The 16896-nt window shown below is 42.5% G+C and overlaps 1 protein-coding gene across 1 annotated transcript in view; it reads left to right on the top strand.

Annotated features, from left to right (window-relative positions):
* WASHC1 (WASH complex subunit 1) overlaps positions 1–15725 on the top strand; it is a 71485-nt gene extending 55760 nt beyond the window's left edge. The window contains exons 8-10 of the mRNA XM_085897484.1: positions 12744–12893; positions 14647–14709; positions 15164–15725. Coding sequence (XP_085753610.1) covers positions 12744–12893; positions 14647–14709; positions 15164–15333 — 383 coding nt within the window. The 3' untranslated portion in view covers positions 15334–15725. The remainder of the gene's footprint in view (positions 1–12743; positions 12894–14646; positions 14710–15163) is intronic.
* The last annotated feature ends 1171 nt before the right edge of the window (positions 15726–16896 follow it).

Here is a 16896-nt window from a genome sequence, read left to right as displayed (position 1 = left end):
GTGTCGAAAACTGTACGACAGAATGCGGCAGGAGCAAAAGGGCATGACAGTCCCATTGATCTATCCCATTGATCGATGCCAAAGTCCTTCAAACCGTTGAAGAGACGTAGGTGTTCCTGATGTTTTTCTGTGGTTGTGCTGGCGATTGGCATATCATCTGCATCCTCATAGTAGAAGTGAATCCCCAGAGCACCTTATCGATAAAACGTTGAAAGGTTTGTGCGGCATTGCTTTGTCCAAATGGCATCCAAAGGAATTTCAGCAGGCCAAAAGGCATGGTGACTGCTGTCTTCGGGATGACATCTGGATCCATGGGAATCTGATGGTATGCACGAACGAGGTCGACATTGGAGAAAATTGCAGCGCCATGGACATGGAGTATAGTCGTTAAATTCTGAATGTGTGGAATGGGGTAACTGTCTGGAAAAAGAAACGTTGTTTAAGGATCGCTAATCCCTGCCAGGACACCAATCCCCAGGGGCCTTTTTGGATATCATGTGTAGCAGTGAAGCCCAACTGCTGGACGATGGTTTGATGATCCCACATTGTAACATATCGTCAACCTCCTGGGGATGGGGGTGGATACATAATTTATTCAGTGCCAGTCAGCGAGCACACACAATAACGGGGTCCCGTGGTCTCAATGCGATGTGTGATCTGGTGTTTAATCGGATAGATTTTTGCCGATGGCTACATTATGGACGGGAAGTCATAAAGTAGTTTCTGAAAAGGGCATGTGGGTGTGGATGGAAGACATGTGATGTTCAACAACGAAACAGAGAACGCTAAGCTGTGTTGAGGCATCCAATAGACAGCGATGTTTGCCATCTACGAGGAGACTGAAATGATATTTAAAAATTTGCACCTATAATGGAGTATCTGGTGTTGGCAATAGTAAACAACCATCTGGTGTTGAGCGACCTAAACCCAAATCAAGCTGGAGGAGATGTTCTCCAAAAGTAACAGCAGTACTGTTGTTGGCAGCATGTAATGAATATTCCTATATATTATTTATTTATTTAATTTCCTTTTTTTATTATTATTTCTCCCCCCCCTCCCCCACTTCAGCATCAGACAGTGGCACAATGCTCACCTCTGATGCTGAATCCACAAGAAAACGAAGTCCGTTAGTACAATTCACAAGGAAGAGAAGGCGACCGATGTATGACTCAGGTGAACTTGTTGCACTAGTTGTGGGCCTCGTCATTTCCCTGTTGCTAGTACGAGCATGGTGTTCTACACTGACGAGCATTAACACCGACAGTCATGTTGTACCAACACCAATCTGGAGTGGTCACAGAAGGAGAAGACAAATGGAAGTGCGAGTTACAGCATTTCTCTCTGGCCCTGTAAACGGTACGTGAAGATGGATACGGCTGGTGTTGCACAGTGTGGAGCTCCAAGACAAGCTTCTTAAGGTCTGCCATTTCAGATTGTAGTTGTGCGATGTGCTGTGATGGAGGTGTCACCTTGGCCACGGTCGTTGTAACAGTGTCCATGAGATGATCAGGCAGATCCACAGCTGCAGGTCGTGTCAGCTCTGCATTCGCTGCGAGTATCATGTGGATGTGTGGTGGTAAAAGTTGCAAGAACAACTCACAAAGGAGCGACTGGTCGAAGGTGGCATGGCGGTCACCGGGAAGCTGCTGTGTATGACGCAGTAGTTGTGTTGGTCTTCAATCTCCGAAATCCCCTGCTCTAAAGTTGTTGAAAGTGGCATTGCTCAGAAGCAGTCATGCATTTTATGAGCGCAGTTTTCAAAGTTGTGTATGGGGTGTTAGTTGGATGTTGGAGTAGAATATCTCTCACCTGTGTCACATACTCGGGTGACAAGGAGCCAACAATGTATTTCAACCGCATCAACTTGGTAGTAATGTTTTGGGTGTCGAATTGAGCTTCGACATGCGTAAACCACAGCTGTGGGTCATGAGACCAGAACGGCAGCAGCGTTATCAAAACCACTGCCACCGATGAAGCTGATTGAGCATCTGGAAAGGGCACAGCTGGCTGTTCATTCCCGATGACTGGATGCACGCTTGCAACTCCCTGTCCATCTATTTTGATCAATTTGGAGTGACCATTTTGGCGGGGAAGAAAAGGCATTCGAGATGTTCTGATTCCGAGTCCAGTCTTTTATTCAACCGCAACCGTAAACCTCTAAAAATTCACGTAGGGAAACCCGTACCAGAAATCCTCCGATAAACCAAAGCATGTTCACATATTATGAAACCCAAGGCAAAATGATGTTGCTGCACCACCTCGAATCTGGCAAGAACTGATGTACACCCTTTGGTTATCCATCCTGTTTGTTCTGCTTTTTTTTGCATGTCTTCAATAAGCTGCTGAATTATTTATTTATTTATTCCTTTGAATTTGTGGTTTCCTCTCAAATTGGAAGTTATTTATTTTTTGCACTTTGCTACCATTGAGAATGCTGAGAGAAATACCCTGTAGCCTGTGCCACAATAACTCGCCGACTCTTTGTGAAAGATGCTATAGCATATTTAACGTCCACCAACGCCCCAGTGCTTGCAGATTCTCGATTCTGTTTTTCAAGTTCACTCATCTACCCCACTGAACATAGAGCAGCAACAAAGACTGGAAAAGGTTGAAATGCGAATGGTTCGGTGGATGTGTGGAGTATCGTTGAGAGAGAGGAAGACAAATGATGACCTGCGGAAGATGATGGGAATAGAGTCTGTGATGGATGTTGTGAAGAGAAACAGGTTGAGATGGTTGAGTCATGTGTTGAGGAAGGATGAAAGTGAGTGGGTGAGAGGAATGTTGGAAATGAGTAGTAGGAAGTAGAGGACGGGGAAGACCGAGAAAAACTTAGCTAAAGGTCATGGAAGAAGAAATGTGGGCAAGGGGATTAAGAAGGGGAGATGCAGAAAATAGGGTAAAGTGGAGAAGATTGTCATGGGGCCCGCAAGACAAACCCCCGCTTTGGCAGGGAAAATTGCCTGAAAATGCTTGTTTTTGTTGTTGTTTTACTACCCCACACCCCTCCCTTCATTTGACAAATGCCTTTTTCTATCTTTAGCATATTTCTCCATGTATGTTTTTCTTTTTTATATCTTGTTTCACAACATCCCCTTCTGAGATGCGTGTTGTAATTTTTTATTCTGGTATGATGGCTTATAATTTATTTGATGGATAATTATTATCAGAGTTATTCTCAAGTTATGTCAAATTATTGGTAATGGATGGAGGATAGTTATTGGTAATGGATAGAGATAGGCTTCAACTGTGTTCAGAAAAACGATAGCCAATTGTTTTATTACAAATGTTCAATTATTTTTATATTATTTGTGCACAGTCGTTTGAAGAAGAGAGGTTCTTATTCATTTAGCAGTTTTTGTAGTGTCAGAGTTGTGATGCATTTGACTTGCAGTACGCAGAGCGTCGAGCACGTGGCCTGGATCTCCAAGGGCTGATAACCAACTTGGAACAAATAAACTTTATCATCTCAAGTTTTTCTTAATCTTAAGTGCCATGGAAATAATCTCTCAATGGATTGCAATTGGCCGGTGGAAGGCAACCCACGGTTCTGGAGCCGCATGCGGCTCTTTTAAGGACGTGTGTGGCTCCTGACTGATCAATCAAATCTTGTTTTTTTTTCTCTCAATTTTGAGAAAAATCTTTGTAAGTGTTGTGAAAGGATAAAATAATACTTGAGAACTTTGGCAATGAAAAACAGGAAAATATATCTGATTACCGGTGAATTCTGCAAGCCCGACTTGCACGTTGTGCTCCACGCATTGTTCGCTAAGGTTATTTCAGACATCTTGTCTGCATATAATGCAAACTCAGTTAAGAATTTGAACTCCCCTTCTAAAAAGGTAGCGATGCCCTGATCCTCGCTGGGCAGGTCAGTGAAAATTCCAATCATGAGCGCCTTGTATCTCAATAACAAATGCGATGTTGTATTGATGATGTTTGAAAACGCCCCCTTCAATGTGACGTTACCACATTTGCAATCTGCCAAATCGGAGTACAAAACAAAGCAAAACTACACTTGGACTATATCATTGTGTTTACATTTCTTAAAATAGGAGTTAAAGTGGTGAATTTTTATGCCATGTTTTGTTGTAGTAATCATGCTGATAGTGAGGATTGGTTGTCTCATGATCAACTACCTATAAGCAACAAAATAAAGATTTTGATATTGAAGTTTGACTGAGTTATGAAGGATGTTCAAGAGGGATTCTGAGTGAGATTCTCAGAATAGTACAACAAATGGCAAATTTGTTGTGTGTGTGTGTGTGTGTGTGTGTGTGTGTGTGTGTGTGTGTGTGTGTGTGTGTGTGTGTGTGTGTGTGTGTGTGTGTGTGTGTGTGTGTGTGTGTGTGTGTGTGTGTGTGTGTGTGTGTGTGTGTGTGTGTGTGTGTGTGTGTGTGTTATTGTTGGTGGTTGTTATATCCATTTTTGGGTTATTTTTGTTCTTTTTTGCGTATGGCAGCTTGGCCGCTGGGTAGCTATCATTTTGTTGAGGCACGACTATGCCGCTGATGCTGTGCTCCTATACCAGGACACTGGTACTCATTTTCCGACCTCGGAAGGATGACAGGCTAAGTCAACCCCACTGGGTGTTAATTCAGTGGCTAACGTTGCTTAAACTCAGGACTCTAAGATGCCACGACAGCCACTATAACCACTGAGCCAACACCAGGCATTTTTGTGTTTAAGGAGTTGGAAGGAAGTCTTCCCAGGACTCGATTTCATATTTGGGTGTTGGTCTTGTACAATTGCATGCATTTTATAATCGATGAATGTGGGACACTATCAAAAGTTTTGTTGTTGTTGTTTTTTTGTGTAGTCTATCCATGCTGTGGATAATTTGGTTCTTCTTGTATTGCAATTTTTGAGTATGGCCTTCGGATGGGGAAGCAGTTACCTTCGGTGAGGCTGGTCTCCTCCCCTTGGATAAGTTTGTTGAATGCTCAAGCATAGTGATTGTGTAGAGCATCTAGTTAATTTAGCCAGAAGTTTGGAATTCCATCTGGGCCTGAACTATTAAAGTTTGGAATTTTTGCTGACTAGTTGTTTTTATTTATTTTTTTCTTCATTAAATATCACTGGAGGCATTTCCTTTAGGTATTGTTTTTTTTTTTTTCTCCAACTTGTGGAACCAATTCGCCTCTTTGTTGTGTTCCTTTTGGTCCTCATCGATTAATTTCCACAAATTTTCAAGTTTATCTTTCTCGGGGGGGATTTGATACATTTTGCATTTTTTTTTTTCTATTTTGGGATAGAATCTTTTCGGGTTATTTTCAAGCGTACGGGTTTGTTTTCTCCCTTTTTTGACGTTGTCATGGTTTATTTATTTATTTAGTTATCTTTCTTGTGATTATTACCCTTGCCGAAGGAGAGGGTGTTGCATTTGGGTCCATTTGTTTGTACTTGGCAAAAAATTTTTTTGCCAAATTTGTTGGTCTGTAGAGTTTGCCTGTTTGTTGGGTCGCCGAAATAGGTGACCCTTATTGTCAGTAATTCTGTCTGTTTGTTTATTTGTCATCAGCATAATTGGTAGTAAACGTGGGCAGATTTTGACCAAACTCGGGTGGTAGGTACATCTTATGACCTAGCGCTTTGGAAATTGTGATGGTTGCTAGGGACGCTTTGGTTCCCCAGCAACAACCGAAAAACCTTCAAAATCGGTACCGTTCACGCGAAATCAATTTCGAAAGCCATTATCCCACGTAGGGTTATGAAATTTGGCAGGAATGATCTACAGGTGATGCTCTATCAAATATATTCCGGTTTTTGTGATATATGGAATACTTTACCCGCAGCGCCCCCTACAATTAGGGTATGCGTGAAAATTGGCGAAAATTGAAGGCCCCCTAGTGACCAGGTGAGTGCATCAATATGAATGAAACTTTGCAGGTTCATGGTACTCAATGAGTACTACAACTTTGCCTCAGAACATATTGACCGATTTCGCTTAGGTCAGGGGTCAAAGGTCAATTAGTGCAAAAATCGATAATATGCGAGAGCGAGAGCTGCCCTCGCGCCAAATGCTACTCCTCCTCGAGTTATGATCGGATGGTCATGAAAATTCACACTAATCGTCTGGAATAATACAATGTGCACAAACGATCAAGCCGGATTTTCGATTTAGATCTTTGTTCACCCACGGCACACCCTCAAACTTTGGGGATTTCTGATATCAAACCATATTTTCGCTACTTTTCATTCAAATTGATACCGAGTAGGTATCAGAAGATGGAACTCGATGAGATTTGGTATGCATAATCTTAAGGTGATTCTCTATCCGCTATATGACATCCATTTTTTTCTATATCTTATAGTTTCCAAATGGTAACCCTCTCAACTTGGGTGTCTGAGGGCCATTGAGCATTCCCGCTGAAAATTCAAAGTACACTAGCTCCAAGACGGTTGAACCGAATCGAATGAATCTTTACATGCTTATAGACCGTAATGAGTACTACAACTTTGCTCTTTTGCATAATGACCTATCTTGAGTAGGTCATGGGTCAAAGGTCAATAAGTGCATTTTTCAGGCGAAATTACCATTCAAGGCACCCTTGCTCCTACACGGGTTAACCGATACGAATGAAAGTTCATAGGTGCAGAGTACTGAATGGGTACTGCAACTTTGCTTCAGGACATATTGACCTATCTCGGCTAAGTCAGGGATCAAAGGTCAATGAGTGCATTGTTCGGGAAAAATGACCATTCAAATCCCCCTTGCTCGTACATGGGTTAACCGATTCGATTGCAGTTTCGTAAGTACTTAGTACTAGATTAACTCAGATCAGGGGTCAAAGGTCATCGGATGCTCGGCGACCCATGGCCGCCTACCGGCTTGTCTGTCTGTTTGTCACACTATTTTGGCCACAGTTTTCAAGCAATCGTTCTGAAAATTTTTGTTCGTGTGGATGACTCGCCAAGGACAGCAATGCTTAATTTTGGTGAAGATCCGAATCCGGATCCGGATCTGAGAATTTTTAAAGTAATTCTTCACCATTGTGAGATGGGGCCAAAAACTACATATAGCATGGTATCTCTAAAAGTTGTGGACGACTTGTGACAAAACGAGGTGGAAGAGTTGGTTAGGTGACGAGAACAAGCCAATTTGATTTTGGTTAGCGTCCGGATTCAGATCCTACCTGTCGGTGGCATACAAAAACATTCAAAAATATTTATAGTGGCTGAACAGATTGAGGTGAAACTTTACAGGTATGACCACCTATCCATGAGGAACAAAAGGTTCACATATATGACGTTATAGGTCGCATGGTTTGGCAGCCATATTGGATTTACCCAAAAACCTATTAAAAAATCTTCTCCAGACGGCTTGACAAATCGGGGGAAATCTTTATACAAATGTTCCCCAAGCTTTTATTTGGGTGTACAAGATTGTTAAGGAATAATTGATAGGTCACATGGTTGGCAGCCATATTGGATTGAAGAAAAATGATTATATAACTTTTTCTCTGGAACCGCTTAATCAATTGATGTGAAACTTCACAATTATGATCTTGTAGTGATGGGAAATACACATTTTAAATTTCAACTTGATCATACACATGATCTGGCAGACAGAATTATTATTATTTTTTTGATCTGGGTTCTTGATTTATTTATTTATTTATTGAATAAGGCTCACTTGACTTCATGGTTGGGTTTGAGGGTTGAGGTGTAGCAGCGGAAACCCAAATCCGATCCAGGTTCCTCCTGATGACTTCATCTTTGCTTTTTGCTTGTTTGGGTTCCTTCTGTTTACTCCAATGCAGGACTGTACCTATTTGGTCTTCCATTTGATTTGAATTGAATTTATTTTAATCCCATTCTCGATTCAATTGAATAATAATTTTAAAACGTCATGGGTCAGGATCAGGTGTCCGATCAAAATGGGACGTCTTGGTACCCGGTCATCACTGCCAGCAGTTATAAAGTGGCAGTTCTAGTTATGTCTTTTATTAATTAACACACCAGCACACAAAACAAGTCCTAGCAAGAGTCTGCAATCCCTGATTGCTCTTTTTCTTGGTTCTATTTTAAGTTTGCTTTCAGCAACCAATACTTCTCGCTCTTTATTTCCAATTTTGTAATTTTTTTGGATTCTCCTCATTAGCTTTGGGCTTCGATTTCCCCTTATAAATTGCTGCATTTGTTTTGTTTATTTTCTCAGTTGCTCCCTCTGTGTGTCTAGCCTCATATCAATGGTGGTGACTAATCTCTGTCTGTATGAGCTGTTTTGCTCATCTTGAGATGTTGTTTTCCCATTACTTTTTGTTGTGTGAGCAGCACTGGTGTTGAGATGAGCAAAGCTCATGGTGTTGAGTTCCTTTAATGGGATGATTTTGGTACCATATCTTCAGTGCTTTGTTGGTTTTCCAAACCATCATTTTAGTCCTTCGGTTGTTTTCTATTTTGTATAGTTGTGGTCTTTCCCAGAATGGTGTCAATCTCATCACTATTTTGTTTGCTAGCTCTTCTTGCAGTCTTCGCTGTTCCTCATCATCCTCATCCTCCTTCTCTCCTTCACCGCTCTGTTCCCCTCCATCCTTCTGCCTCTTATCATCCACCGTTTTCATATCATTTTATCATCCACTGGTGGGCCAGGCAGATTAAAAAAAAATTTTTTAAGTTGGTCATCAGCAAAAAAAACCTCTTGGAACTAGAACGGTACTCAGTGGAGCGCATACCTCCACCGAGCTCAAGGGTTTACGTTTTACATCCCACTGATCCAGACTTGAACCAAAACAAATCCACTTGTTCTTATCACTTAACCAACTCATCCACCTATTTTTCTCATAATCCATCTGCAGCTTTTTGAAATGTCATGTTATATTTCGTTTTTTAGCCACATCTTTCATTTGTGAGGAATCACTTAAAAAAACAAAAAATCTCGTGTTCGGATCTTCACCAGAATCAAATAAATTCATCATTAACAGACACCCAACCTGTTCATCAAGTTTCGTCCGAATCCGTCTATAACTTTTTGAGATATCCTGCTCACAGATGGGTGAAAACAGAACCTCCGTCCACCTTCAGTGGCAAAAGTAATGATTGTAAATAGAAAAAAAATTACCCACTTACTTTTCCAATTTCAACTTACCCGTCTCCAATATCTTCTTTATTCTCTTTCAAATTCTGCACCTTATCCACATTATACATGGTATATTGTGAAGGGTGAAGGTCTGCGAGAAATTAATGGTCTGATTTTTTTTTTTTTCACACCAAAAAACATTTGAGCTTGCACGTACATGAGTGCCCCCAAGACAGATCAGCACGACGACGATATACTGGTCAGACACGCCACACTTTAACTGATTTGGCTTTGTGTTACAGTTGAATCAGTTGTGGGCAGGAGGTAGAGAGGCAGGAGGGTGGGAGTGATAATATAAATTGGTCCACTGGCTCACACTTTGTTTTGGTCTCGGTAGGAGTAAGCGTTGGTGCGTGTGCGCTTGTTAAGTTTTCTTCCTTTCCTTTTTATATCTTGCTCTTGGGTTTGGTTGTTTGTTTTTATCTTGCTTTCTGAAATGCCTCAATCCTTCTCTCTGAGCTGTGTTTATTTTTTTTCATGTGATTCTACGCCTAGATTTTTTTTTCTCCTCTATGCAGGAGTGAGGCTCATGGAAGAACACGGTAAAGCTGACAGTGTGACAAATGTCAAGGGAATTGAGGCACCTGACAAAGGGAGGAGGGGAGGTAACACGGAAACTCATAAGTAAGGTTAATGGGGGTAATGAAGATCATGGGTGAGAATTGGGGATGATGAGAAGCTCTGGGAAGAATAGTGAAACAGAACAGCTTTTTGAAGGTGGTTCCACGTATGGGAGAAGAGAGGGATAAGAATTGAGGTGTGCAGTCAGCCTGGATTTTGACACTTGATGAGGAGGGTTGCAGGAAGAATGTGTGCATCTAGAAGAAGGAGGCTTGGAGGACTGAGGGAGTAAAGGGAGCAATATCGAATAATAGACGGTAGTAAACAGAGAGAGCACTGACCTGTCTGCAATGCGAAAACAGACCCTGTTATTTGACCTTATCATAGGAGATTCCAATAATGTTGAGAACTTTATATTCCACAGAATCCAGCAGAGGTAGATGTGATGCTGAGGTGCCAGCCCATCGTAGAGAGCAGTACTCCATTGAACTACAGACAAAGGCCTCAAAGACTGAGTAGCAATGATTTTTCCAAGGAAAGACTTAGATTGAAAGAGGATGCCCATTCTGCAGCTGCCTTTGGAGGCAATGTTTACTATGTGGTTGTTCCAGGGAAGGTTATGTCTGATGGTGAGGCCCAGAAGCTCAAGAGACTAAACCTCTTCCAGTGGAAGGCCAAATAAATAGAGAGGTGGATTCGTTTGACGATCCTTCCAGAGTGATATGGTTAGACTGAGATTTTCCAGGTTTGAAGGACCTGTTCGATTTATCAGACCACAAATAATAGGGAAGGGGGACCGGTACGTGCAGCGGGGGAAGGATGCAGGACGTGGCGGGGGAGGGGGTTAGCGGGACGTGTGGTGGGGGAGGGGGTTAGCAGGATGTGCGGGGGGGGAGGGGGTTAGCGGAAAGGTGTGGCGGAGGAGGGCGTTAGTGGTACGTGCGGCGGGGGAGGGGTTAGCGGGAGGTGTGGTGGAGGAGGTGGTTAGCTGGAGGGGGTTAACGGGAAGTGCGACGGGATGGGGTAGAGGGAGGTGTGGCGGGGGACAGGATGTTGTAATGGGGTGGGGGGGTGGGCAGGGAGTGGAAGAAGAAGTATTGTCGGGTGGGGGGGGCGAGGGGTGATGTGTGGCACACTCGAGCTTAGGTCTGGAGAGTTCGCTCAAAGACACTAATCACAAATTTGACGAGACATGACCAAGGAGGGATGGATAAAACACAAGAATTGGTGGAAACACGATTTTCAATGCAGGGATGAAATGACAACAGGAATCTTAGCAATGATGAGCTTTCACGAAGTAGACATCAGCCAAATGTCCATCACACCCAGACCTGGAACTTGCTACATTTTAATATCAGGGTTTATAATGGTTAATTATTGAAGTGCCATTAAAATGTATTGATGTTAAGGTTTGTTTTCGCATTTTGCCTTTTGTATATTGTGGAGCCAAATTGCTAAATATGAATAAAAGTCGAAAATCGTGAATATTTTTGGTCGTGAATTCGCAAAAACCAAACTTGGAGCTAGCCTATTAAATCTTCGAGCCGAAGTCAATCACGCACACCCTCACCATTAATCTGCGAACACGACCGTTCTTTGTCCTTATTTTCTCGCCATTCAGAGAGATTTCGTATTATGGGCCGAGCTTATTTTCGTTTTAATCATCAAATAATAAAGACCTTCCTGTGCTGGAGCCTGAGAAAGGAGCATCGGGCGACAAGACATTACTGAGATCGAGTTGTACAAGTCGTATATAAATAAATATTAAATCCTCTGAATTAGCATATGTGTTTAGACAATGTCTTTTTTTGCTTTATTATTTGTTTGGCCAAAATAAGTTTGGATCTGGCGAAATATTTTCAGCCTGAATTATCCAAATTGCTAACAGATTATGTGTTTTTTTTAAAATATCCACCTTGCATGCGGTGCATTCTTTATTTCCACCCTAAATCTTCAGAAAGGCATGCATTTCCACTTGAACCAAAGTCCAAGCAAAGTAAAAAGGAAAACATTTGTTGGAGGTTCATTTTTTTCTTTGAACCGAACATTGTGTTTTCGTGTTTCACTTGCTCAAATCTTGCAATAAACGAGATTGGACAGGCACTGCCCCGGTGAGAAGGCCCATGCAGTTGCAATTCGAAACTTTATCTCTCGTCATGGTGCTGACATTGCAATGCATGTAAACTTAGTGGGATATACAAATGTCATCTTTGCATGGCCAGAGGCATTTTGGATTGCAGTGGTAGCATTTTATTGTTGTAGTCTATCGTCTTATCACTTTCATCAAAGGACCACGAAAGGCGCATCTGTCTTGCCACCATGCTTCCGAAGCTGAATTTGCTTCATGCTTCGTAAAGCTCTTAACTACTGCTACTACTACTATCACTACCACCACCTTGACTATAACTGCTGATGATGCTACTACTACTACTAAAAAAAAATGTTCATGGTGTAAGGCTTATGGAAGTGCTGTCACCACAAGTCCATGCACACATCACACGCAGGACTTGACTGCAGACAAGCACAGCCTTGGAGCAAGTGATGTAACATTCCGGGGCATTTTTAAAGCGACAATCGATCCCACTTTTTTGTGGGGTCAAATTGGGAATGTTTTTGCCCTATTTAAATTCATTTCCTATAACGTGCTTCCCATTATCCTATGATGTATGCAGCTTAAAGAGAAATATAAATTCCTACTTCCAACATTTTTGAAGTTTTCCACCAGACTTATTTTTGTAGTTCAACGATTATTTTTTTTCATTGTCTTTGGCTTTTATTACAAGATGGTTGGCTAACCTTGGTGAGACTTGCCATTGTCACCACCTCTTTTGTGAATGTTTTTTTTTTTTTTTGGTACTCCCATGGTTGCTTGGATGTTTTCTTCTTTTTTTTCCTCTTTTTGTTTTTATTTTATTCCATTTGTTTTGCTTCAACTGTATCTAACTTTCCCATAGCCTCTTACCTCGAGTGGCTTTATGCTTTGTTCGGGGTGATTTCCATTTAAAAAAAAATAAAATAAACGGTCTCACGAACCGGCTAGTCAGCCGGTGCTTGTAGCAACATATTAAACATTTTAAAAAATGTGTTTGTGGCAACGCAGGTGCATTGCCAAGCGAGGTCGCCTGTCCTTCCAACGACCGTGCATCTTTATTGGAGTCCATTCGTCAAGCCGGGGGCGTCGGAGGGGCCAAGCTGAGAAACCTTTCTGACCGAAAGCTCGAGAAGAAGAAGCAGAAAGAGCAACTTTCAGGTGAAGAGGAAGTGTTTCTCTCTCTGTCTCCCCGTCTCCCTGTCTCCGTCTCCCTGTCTCCGTCTCCCTGTCTCTCTCGTGTCTCTCGTGTCTCTCTCGTGTCTCTCTCGTGTCTCTCCTGTCTCTCTCGCTTCTCTCTCCCATTCCACCGTATGCTCTCACTCGCTGGTTTTCTAAGAATCCCTTCCTCTTCTCCACAAACATTCTCGTATCGATTTTATACGAATCCTATGTGATCATAGTCACCAGCGGTGAAAGGAAAAGGTCACCAGTTGCTGCAGAGCTGTGCAGCTATCAATCGGAGCAGGCTTGCCAGTCATCCGGTCAACTTCGGCTCAAGGGTATTAAAGTGAATTTAGAGGGAGCAGGATATCAAATTTGCTTGCTTTGCTTTTGGGTGTAACCTCTTTGATCACAGGTGAATGCATCACCTTGTCATCATGTGCTTGCCAAATGAGTTGAATGGCATTTGTAAAGTGCTCTGGACAAGTGGTTAAAACCACACCAGGTATTTGGGTTTTGTTTGTTTTTGTTATTAATATTGAGCTGGACATTTCTGAAAACTCTTTTTCAGATCAAGAGAAAAGTGTAACCGTTTCTGTGTGATGTGCGTCTCATTTTGACTGCTTCCATGAATTATTTTTTTTAACATTTTTTAACAAACTGTGTTGCTAGTGAAGATATTTGGTCTGATTAAAGGCCTTCCAAGACAGATGGAAACTGTTGCAAACCCACATGACCATTGCACTCCATCTTTTGGCTACTGGCCCGTGTTATTGAAAAGATGTACCGTACCTCTCTCCTGCTATTTATACAGAGGGAGAAGCACGAACAGCAGGATATTGCAACAAGAAGACTCTAATGATGTTCAGCTCATGCTTGCTGGGGTCATGGCCAGGTGGCCGGGTGCATTGAGACCACTTGGATAGCCAACCCTCTGGTTTTTCTTTGCAGTAATTTATGAGCACTTGTAAGCTGGAATGTTTCTGGCCAGCAAATTCTTATTTGGATCCACACTGATTCCATCTCCTTTGCCATTCCCCATTTTTGCTACTTCTCTGGTCGAACATAATTCACGTGCTTCTGCAACTCGCTCTTTCTTTCTATCGGTTGTTTGTACTTAGTCATTTATACACTTTCTCTTACAGTGAATGCATATATGCCTGGTGCTGGCCGAATGGTTAGGGAGGTTGGCTTGGGATCCAAGGATCCTGAGTTCAAATCCTGCTCGGCTGTTGAATTGATACCGGGTGGGGTTGACTGCGTGTCATCCTTCCAAGGTCGGCAAAATGAGTGCCAGCTTGCTGGTATCCTGTGTCGGAGTGGCGACCCGTCCAGGATTGTGCCCAATAGCCAAGGAGACTGCTTAGGCAGCACCAACACTTTGCACAGAGTATGGTCCCAATGGATGGATGGATATAGTGCCCCTGCACTTTGGGGTAGGAATTTGGTACCGATGGCCTACTCTTTTGGAAAGGCATCTTGAGACCTCTTTAAATGTTCATCAGCAACAAGAAACCTCTAAACGTCCTTTTGAAGGAGTGAAACAAAGAACCAGGATGACAGCTTGGACTCTAGTAAGGATCGAACCCAGACTATATTGCTCGTAGGAGAGTGCTACCTCTGAGATATCCTGCCATCCCATTTTCGACCAAACCCATATAATACAATTGTCAAAGCACCTTTATTTTGTTATTAATAAAAAAAATGATATGGTTAGAAATAGTTCCTGTTCTCTTAATTCTCACTACAGGGGGTGGTGGTGGAGGAGACCTGATGGCAGACCTTTTCAGCAAACTCGCTATGAGGCGCAAAGGTCAGCACTTGGCTTTTGGCATCTTCCATGATAGAAGCATCACCCAATGGGCTTTAATGTGGAACGATGCAAGACGTTGTAGAATTGTACCCGATATTATGTAGTTGTAATGGTTTCGCTTAAACAAAACTTGCTCATGGCAAATGTTAAGCAGTCTTTATTTAAAATTGAAATACCAACACAAATTGTATGTTTTTATTTATCTTTCCTTGAATGTCTCAATTGATGAGCTCTACAAAATACATAGATATTAGAATTATCAGTGATATTTGACTTGAAATCTAACCCGAAACTCATCAAGTCTAATTCTCATCCCTTTGCGACAAAACGAAAAGCTCTGATGAGATACGAGTAAGGGGAGGGAAATACGAAACAAAGGATCAGATGTTCTACTGGTTTTGCAAATGTAATAAATAGGTGCCACCAAAATGGGTCTCTGGCTTCTAACCTTCAGGTATTTCTGGGCAGAAGACTACAGGGAGTGGTGTGAGCACAGGAGGAGGAGGTGGTGCACAGGAGGGGCCTGGAGGTGCACTTGCACGTATGGTTAATTCACTCCCAGCTCTGCCGGCCAGACCTGGAGGCGAAGCTGAAGATGGCGGAGAGGATGAATGGGGGGAGTGAAGGAGCTGTGATTAACAACGGTGAAGTAGTCGTCATGACTTTGATGGGATGCAGCAGGGATGGGATTGAGGAGTTGAGGGTTAGGTCAACCCGAACCTGAATCGTATTAAAATAAATGCTGTATTCAAGAGATTTTCGTGAACAAATTCATCCCAGGTGAGAACCACCAAGAACTGCTGGCAGGAATTGAAAATGGAACCGATCTACTTGGCTGTATAATTAATATACGTCATTACTGACGAGGTGTTTATTTTCTCTTTCAAATCACCTTTTGTATCGTCACACATGCTTACCCTTGAATGCAACACTCAAATGTGTAATGAGTTTGCTTCAAACTTCAAATCATTTTGTTCAAATTGGTGAAAATAAAGCATGCAAAATAGAGATTTTAATTTGTAATAGTGTCCTTTTGTTGCTTGTTTTCATCTGAAATCTCTTAATGAGAATTGAGTGTGTGATCTCAAAAGACGTGTCTGCAGTGCTGGATACAGTAAATGAGGTTCACCAGGTGCTGCTGATGACGATTAGGTGTGTGCCAGCTGTCTGGCAGGTGCGAGGGTGCATAAAGAAAATAAGTCGATGCTTCCTCGAGCAAAATGCTCTGTTTGTTCCTGGTTGATGCAACGCAATGCGATCCTGCATTTGCATATTGGATTGCCTCTTGGTTACGGATTCGGTCCACAGGTAGCGTCATTGATGGGGTTGTTAAATTTGCTGATGCTTGAGTTTAGGGTAGGAATTTGTTCGGGATGTTGACAATAACTCGACTCTTGGCAGAAGACGCTGGGATTTTTATTGTCCACCAACACAAGGGTCTCCAGTTTACTCTCCATCGGAGGGACGGCGCACTTTGATGCAATGCACCAATGCGACGGTTTGTAGTCGGGTCGGGAATTGAATCCAAACAAGATACTCCCTCTGCACCATCGAGTCAAGAAATCTGCTGCTTGGGATACTGAGCTCACAATGGCCTCAGAGACCTCTTGTATTCGTCACAGCACGACTTGATCTGATCTTCATTGACAAACATGACTGCATCACCTTGGAGGATGCCAGTATTTCCGAGACTGGATGTATGTGCACTCGCCTGGGTTTGAATCTCGACTCGGTGATGGATTATTACCCTGATGTTCGAAAGGCATGATGAGACATCGATGTGGACACGGTCCTTCTTGGGGAGGTTAAACTGGGTGTCCCAGATGCTCGCATTAATTGATGAATGTTAAAGGATCCACATGTCCTTCGCGAAGAGTGGGCCAGTTGTTGCCGGCACCCTGGACAAATTACAAATCCATGCCTGGCCTGCAGGTAGCAAGTGGTCTGATCTTCCTGGAGGTTCCACAGCTTGCTGACACCAGGTTACACAGCTTGCTGTCTCAGAGTGTGGTTGTTTGGGCAGTGGCTTCCGCATGGCAAACAAATTGAATAGACAGTCGCTGTTAGGGTTAGGTAGGTAGGTAGTTTTCTGCATGTTTCATGGGAACAGCCTCTTCATATATGAAGGGCAACAGACACATCACCTTATGCAACTACAACATTGGTTTTTAATGAAACCTTGTTTCT

The sequence above is a fragment of the Eptatretus burgeri genome, chromosome 10 (genome assembly GCF_056783735.1).
Source record: "Eptatretus burgeri isolate ZD-2024b chromosome 10, Ebu_testis_v1, whole genome shotgun sequence".
Lineage (NCBI taxonomy): Eukaryota > Metazoa > Chordata > Myxini > Myxiniformes > Myxinidae > Eptatretus > Eptatretus burgeri.
This window is presented reverse-complemented; position numbering and strand designations above follow the sequence as displayed.